Source organism: Chelonia mydas, chromosome 18, assembly GCF_015237465.2.
Source record: "Chelonia mydas isolate rCheMyd1 chromosome 18, rCheMyd1.pri.v2, whole genome shotgun sequence".
NCBI classification, from domain to species: Eukaryota; Metazoa; Chordata; order Testudines; family Cheloniidae; genus Chelonia; species Chelonia mydas.
In genome coordinates, this window is record NC_051258.2 from 6,614,854 (window position 1) to 6,622,067 (window position 7,214).

Here is a 7,214-nt window from a genome sequence, read left to right on the forward strand (position 1 = left end):
ACAGAACACTGGACTGGGAATCAGGAGACCTGGGTTCTATTCTCAGGTCTGCGGTTAGCTTTCTGTGTGACCTTGGACAAGTCACTTCCCCTCCCTGTACCTCAATTTCCTCATCTGTGAAATGGGGATAATGATACCGAACTCCTTTATAAAGTGTGTTGAGATCCACTGATGAAGAGCACTAGATTAGAGCTAAAAGAAAAGGAGGACTTGGGGCACCTTAGAGACTAACAAATTTAATTCATTCATTCATTAATACCCCCCCCCCCCTCACAGAGCTAGGAGCTGCTGTGAGGGGGGGTATTAATGAATACTTGAAGGGCTTTGAGATTCCCCCGACAGGACAATAAGGCTGTCCCTAGGTCACTGCTGTGATGCAACCCTCTCGTAGAGACGTGCTGCACTGGCACAAAGAGGGGGTTTATGCCAGCGCTGTTTGCTTTGGTGACTGCAGCGTGTTTGTGCTAAAGACTTTGCCTTGGGGTAACTGCATCAATCTGTTTGCATAGGTGCAAATTTCCTTAATGTTGCCAAGGTCAAAGTCTTGTGTTTCCTTAAGCCACATTCAACCTAAGGAGTGGCTGGCGTCAGTGTCCTGGAAAGGGAAGCAGAGATTGCGTTCCCTGCACACAGCTCCGTTTAACAATGGGGAACAAGCACAACCAGCCAGCGACACCCGTGGGAACAGAGCGCTCCATGGAGAGAGAGAGGGGTGTGTGTGTGTGTGTGTGCGTGTAATGCCAACTGGCATCTCCACCAAGGTTTACTGTGTTGTGATCTTTGGGTGCCTTGCTACTTACATTCTACCAGAAAGAACCCCACCCCACAGCCACCACCCCGTTGACATAGATCTCACCCCGCAAGGCATCGCCGATGGCCACTAAAATACAAGTGAAGAGACTTGTACAACACCGAAAGTCCCAGGGACCTTGCAAGGTTGGGTTGGGCCTGCTCCGGAGCCGGCAAACCACTCCACCACCTCCTGCCCCAGCACAAGCAGCCACAAAATCAGAAGTGCAGGAATCCAGGGCTCAGGACTGAATCTGACTCCCGCACCCGCTGCTCCTGGGGCCGTGACTGACACCCACATGCCCCTCTCCCTGGGAGTCAAATGCTGGATTTTGATCCCCCAGGCACTGTTTAAGTGAGCACACTCATTAAATAAGAGCTTCCTAGGGGAGGGGAGATGGGTGCAAAGGGGCAGGGTGGGGAAACCCGTAACAGGGCAGGTGAGCTGCAGAAGGGGGTGGAGGGGGGGGGCTGCATTACAGTCCAGGCACCTACAAAGGAAACATAATGCCTGGCTGCAGAGGAGCAGGAAGTGCTGGCTGAGTTCAGGAGGGAAGGAGGTGAAAGGTGCCAGGGTGCAGACGGAGCAGCGAGAGGGTGCCAAATGAAGGCTGCAGGGGCAGTGTGTGGGTGGATGCTTCAGTGTCAGGGTGCAGTATGGGGGGGGGGTGCGGCAGGGGCAGAGTGCCCAGGTGCTGGGGGCACAGTGGGGGGGGGGGCGGCAGGGGCAGGGTGCCGGGGGCACAGGGGGGGGGGGCGGCAGGGGCAGGGTGCCCAGGTGCCGGGGGCACAGTGGGGGGGGGGCGGCAGGGGCAGGGTGCCCAGGTGCCGGGGGCACAGTGGGGGGGGGCGGCAGGGGCAGGGTGCCCAGGTGCCGGGGGCACAGTGGGGGGGGGCGGCAGGGGCAGGGTGCCCAGGTGCCGGGGGCACAGTGGGGGGGGGCGGCAGGGGCAGGGTGCCCAGGTGCCGGGGGCACAGTGGGGGGGGGCGGCAGGGGCAGGGTGCCCAGGTGCCGGGGGCACAGTGGGGGGGGTGCAGCAGGGGCAGGGTGCCCGGGGGCACAGTGGGGGGTGCGGCAGGGGCAGGGTGCCCGGGGCACAGTGGGGGGGGTGCGGCAGGGGCAGGGTGCCCGGGTGCCGGGGGCACAGTGGGGGGGGGTGCGGCAGGGGCAGGGTGCCCGGGTGCCGGGGGCACAGTGGGGGGGGGGTGCGGCAGGGGCAGGGTGCCCGGGGCACAGTGGGGGGGTGTGTGGCAGGGGCAGGGTGCCCAGGTGCTGGGGGCACAGTGGGGGGGGGTGCGGCAGGGGCAGGGTGCCCAGGTGCCGGGGGCACAGTGGGGGGGGGTGCGGCAGGGGCAGGGTGCCCAGGGGCACAGTGGGGGGGGGGTGCGGCAGGGGCAGGGTGCCCGGGTGCCGGGGGCACAGTGAGGGGGGGTGCGGCAGGGGCAGGGTGCCCGGGTGCCGGGGGCACAGTGAGGGGGGGTGCGGCAGGGGCAGGGTGCCCGGGTGCCGGGGGCAAAGTGAGGGGGGGTGCGGCAGGGGCAGGGTGCCCGGGTGCCGGGGGCACAGTGAGGGGGGGTGCGGCAGGGGCAGGGTGCCCGGGTGCCGGGGGCACAGTGGGGGGGGGGTGCGGCAGGGGCAGGGTGCCCGGGTGCCGGGGGCACAGTGGGGGGGGGGGTGCGGCAGGGGCAGGGTGCCGGGGGCACAGTGGGGGGGGGGTGCGGCAGGGGCAGGGTGCCCGGGGGCACAGTGGGGGGGGGGTGCGGCAGGGGCAGGGTGCCCGGGGGCACAGTGGGGGGGGGTGCGGCAGGGGCAGGGTGCCCGGGGGCACAGGGGGGGGGGGGGCGGCAGGGGCAGGGTGCCCGGGGGCACAGTGGGGGGGGGTGCGGCAGGGGCAGGGTGCCCGGGTGCCGGGGGCACAGTGGGGGGGGGTGCGGCAGGGGCAGGGTGCCCGGGTGCCGGGGGCACAGTGGGGGGGGGTGCGGCAGGGGCAGGGTGCCCGGGTGCCGGGGGCACAGTGGGGGGGGGTGCGGCAGGGGCAGGGTGCCCGGGTGCCGGGGGCACAGTGGGGGGGGGGTGCGGCAGGGGCAGGGTGCCCGGGTGCCGGGGGCACAGTGGGGGGGGGGTGCGGCAGGGGCAGGGTGCCCGGGGCACAGTGGGGGGGGGTGCGGCAGGGGCAGGGTGCCCGGGGCACAGTGGGGGGGGGTGCGGCAGGGGCAGGGTGCCCGGGGGCACAGGGGGGGGGGGGTGCGGCAGGGGCAGGGTGCCCGGGGGCACAGTGGGGGGGGGTGCGGCAGGGGCAGGGTGCCCGGGGGCACAGTGGGGGGGGGTGCGGCAGGGGCCGGGTGCCCGGGTGCCGGGGGCACAGGGGGGGGGGGTGCGGCAGGGGCAGGGTGCCCGGGGGCCGGGGGCACAGTGGGGGGGGGTGCGGCAGGGGCAGGGTGCCCGGGTGCCGGGGGCACAGTGGGGGGGGGTGCGGCAGGGGCAGGGTGCCCGGGTGCCGGGGGCACAGTGGGGGGGGGTGCGGCAGGGGCAGGGTGCCCGGGTGCCGGGGGCACAGTGGGGGGGGGGTGCGGCAGGGGCAGGGTGCCCGGGTGCCGGGGGCACAGTGGGGGGGGGTGCGGCAGGGGCAGGGTGCCCAGGGGCACAGTGGGGGGGGTGCGGCAGGGGCAGGGTGCCCGGGGCACAGTGGGGGGGGGGGTGCGGCAGGGGCAGGGTGCCCGGGTGCCGGGGGCACAGTGGGGGGGGGTGCGGCAGGGGCAGGGTGCCCGGGTGCCGGGGGCACAGTGGGGAGGGTGCGGCAGGGGCAGGGTGCCCAGGGGCACAGTGGGGGGGGGTGCGGCAGGGGCAGGGTGCCCGGGGCACAGTGGGGGGGGGGGGTGCGGCAGGGGCAGGGTGCCCGGGTGCCGGGGGCACAGTGGGGGGGGGTGCGGCAGGGGCAGGGTGCCCGGGTGCCGGGGGCACAGTGGGGGGGGTGCGGCAGGGGCAGGGTGCCCGGGTGCCGGGGGCACAGTGGGGGGGGTGCGGCAGGGGCAGGGTGCCCGGGTGCCGGGGGCACAGTGGGGGGGGTGCGGCAGGGGCAGGGTGCCCAGGGGCACAGTGTGGGGGGGGGTGCGGCAGGGGCAGGGTGCCCGGGTGCCCAGGGGCACAGTGTGGGGGGGGGGTGCGGCAGGGGCAGGGTGCCCGGGTGCCCAGGGGCACAGTGTGGGGGGGGGTGCGGCAGGGGCAGGGTGCCCGGGTGCCCAGGGGCACAGTGGGGGGGGGGGTGCGGCAGGGGCAGGGTGCCCGGGTGCCCAGGGGCACAGTGTGGGGGGGGGTGCGGCAGGGGCAGGGTGCCCGGGTGCCCAGGGGCACAGTGTGGGGGGGGGTGCGGCAGGGGCAGGGTGCCCGGGTGCCGGGGGCACAGGGGGGGGGGGGTGCGGCAGGGGCAGGGTGCCCGGGTGCCGGGGGCACAGTGGGGGGGGGGTGCGGCAGGGGCAGGGTGCCCGGGTGCCGGGGGCACAGTGGGGGGGGGGTGCGGCAGGGGCAGGGTGCCCGGGTGCCGGGGGCACAGTGGGGGGGGGGTGCGGCAGGGGCAGGGTGCCCGGGTGCCGGGGGCACAGTGGGGGGGGGGGGTGCGGCAGGGGCAGGGTGCCCGGGTGCCGGGGGCACAGTGGGGGGGGGGTGCGGCAGGGGCAGGGTGCCCGGGTGCCGGGGGCACAGTGGGGGGGGGTGCGGCAGGGGCAGGGTGCCCGGGTGCCGGGGGCACAGTGGGGGGGGGTGCGGCAGGGGCAGGGTGCCCGGGTGCCGGGGGCACAGTGGGGGGGGGGTGCGGCAGGGGCAGGGTGCCCGGGTGCCGGGGGCACAGTGGGGGGGGGGGTGCGGCAGGGGCAGGGTGCCCGGGTGCCGGGGGCACAGTGGGGGGGGGTGCGGCAGGGGCAGGGTGCCCGGGTGCCGGGGGCACAGTGGGGGGGGTGCGGCAGGGGCAGGGTGCCCGGGTGCCGGGGGCACAGTGGGGGGGGGTGCGGCAGGGGCAGGGTGCCCGGGTGCCGGGGGCACAGTGGGGGGGGGTGCGGCAGGGGCAGGGTGCCCGGGTGCCGGGGGCACAGTGGGGGGGGTGCGGCAGGGGCAGGGTGCCCGGGGCACAGTGGGGGGGGTGCGGCAGGGGCAGGGTGCCCGGGGCACAGTGGGGGGGTGCGGCAGGGGCAGGGTGCCCGGGTGCCGGGGGCACAGTGGGGGGGGGGTGCGGCAGGGGCAGGGTGCCCGGGTGCCGGGGGCACAGTGGGGGGGGGGTGCGGCAGGGGCAGGGTGCCCGGGTGCCGGGGGCACAGTGGTGGGGGGGGTGCGGCAGGGGCAGGGTGCCCGGGTGCCGGGGGCACAGTGGGGGGGGGGTGCGGCAGGGGCAGGGTGCCCGGGGCACAGTGGGGGGGGGGTGCGGCAGGGGCAGGGTGCCCGGGTGCCCGGGGCACAGTGGGGGGGGGGGGGTGCGGCAGGGGCAGGGTGCCCGGGGCACAGTGGGGGGGGGTGCGGCAGGGGCAGGGTGCCCGGGGGCTGCCCAGGGGGCCGACACTCACCCGTACACGTCGGCGGAGATCTGGGTGCCCAGCACACACACCGCCTCCATGCGGCTCCCATACTGCAGCCGGAGAGTCCGGTCCCGCAGCATCTCCCCAGAGCGGCGCCCGGCGCTGTCCAGCCCTCGGCCGCCCGCTCCCTCCTCCTGCCCCACCTGCCGCCAGGTGAGTCCGAGCCAGCAGCGGCTCCAGCGGCAGCGAGCCCCGGCTTATCCCCCTGGCCCCAGACACGCCCCTCCGCCCCAGCGGGCCCACAGGGAGCCAATCAGCGGCAGCCGACTGCCCAGGGTGGGGCCTCGCCTTTGTATTTAGAAAGGGGGAAGTTTTGGACAATTTCCCCCTAGTGCAACCCCCCCAGTCCCGTCCCCCATAGCCCGGGGGCTGCATCCACACTACAGCGGACATGAACATGAGCTGGGGGGCAGACCCCAGACAGCTCCAAGCCCCCAGACAAGGGGCTCCCCCCGCTGTCCCAAACTCAGACCCGGCCGAGCTGTAAACCGATCCCAATGCAATCAGCCCCCCCTCCCGGCCCCACACTCTGCCCCAGGCCGCCCAGGGAGACATCCGGGGCCGCTAGAGCCCTTTAATCCTGCCCAAGATCTTCCTCAGTGGTGACATTGCGGCACAAGTACCACCGAGGAAACCTGAACCTGGCACAGTCCCTGGTGGCAGGGCAAGCCCCACTGCACGAGGGTGCCAGTGTTAGGGGGTATGGCCTGGTGAGCCACTGAGAGTCCTTAGCTGGGGGCAGGTTATGGGGCTTTCAAATCAGCTGCCATCTCTTTCCTTCCTCCTCCAGTGTGCTGCTGGTCTTAGGAACCAGAGACAGTTGTCTGATGATTTGAAGAAGTCTCTCTCCCACAACTGTCACATTTTTTAACACTAAAGTTACAGTGCCATAGCTAAAAGTTGTGTGTAGGGGGAAAAAGCAGCAAGATGAATCTCACTGATGTGTGGGGCAGTCGTAATTCATCCACCATTGAATCCTTTAAAATGCACTATGTTTATAGATGTATATAGATTTTTCTTTTGTTATAGTGTCTCATTTGATGAATTTATTAATGCTCAAGTTAAATATATCTTTTTGAAACATGCTTTAAAAAGAAGATGTCTTCCCTGGGTTACAAGATAACCAGCGTTAAATGATTAAACCTGAAAGAATTTTAGAAACATCCAAAGATCCCAGTCAGAACGGAGACCCCTTTTGGTCCTAGATGCTGTGTAAACACATAGCAAAGCACAGTCCCTGTCCTGAAGAGCTTACAGTCTGGGTCCCTGGGTGACATTTTAGTCAATTTAATTTCTGGATACCCAAGCCCTTGCCCCAGTGATCTAATGCAGTGGCTCTCAATCTTTCCAGACTACTGTATCCCTTTCAGGAGTCTGATTTGTCTTGCATGCCCCCCAGTTTCACCTCACTTAAAAACTGCTTGCTTACAAAATCAGTCATAAAAATACAAAAACGTGTCACAGCTACACTATTACTTACAAATTGCCATAATAGAGGCTCTACTTAAATGTACACCCCAAATTAAAAAAAACATAGTAAAAGAACCAAAAAAGTGCCACCGTGGCTAAACAACAAAGTAGAAGAAGCAGTGAGAGACAAAAAGGCATCCTTTCAAAAGTGGAAGTTAAATTCTAGTGAGGAAACTAGAAAGGAGCATAAACTCTGGCAAATGAAGTGTAAAAATATAATTAGGAAGGCCAAAAAAAGAATATGAAGAACAGCTAGCCAAAGACTCAAAAAGTAATAGCAAAATTTTTTTAAATGCATCAGAAGCAGGAAGCCTGCTAAACAACCAGTGGGGCCATTGGACAATCGAGATGCTAAAGGAGCACACAAGAACGATAAGGCCATTGCAGAGAAA

The 7,214-nt window shown here is 68.3% G+C and overlaps 1 protein-coding gene across 1 annotated transcript in view; it reads right to left on the minus strand.

Annotated features, from left to right (window-relative positions):
• The window catches only part of PADI2 (peptidyl arginine deiminase 2), a 75,200-nt gene extending 69,662 nt beyond the window's left edge, over positions 1-5,538 (minus strand). The window contains exon 1 of the mRNA XM_037881431.2: positions 5,341-5,538. Coding sequence (XP_037737359.1) covers positions 5,341-5,432 — 92 coding nt within the window. The 5' untranslated portion in view covers positions 5,433-5,538. The remainder of the gene's footprint in view (positions 1-5,340) is intronic.
• Positions 5,539-7,214: the final 1,676 nt, after the last annotated feature.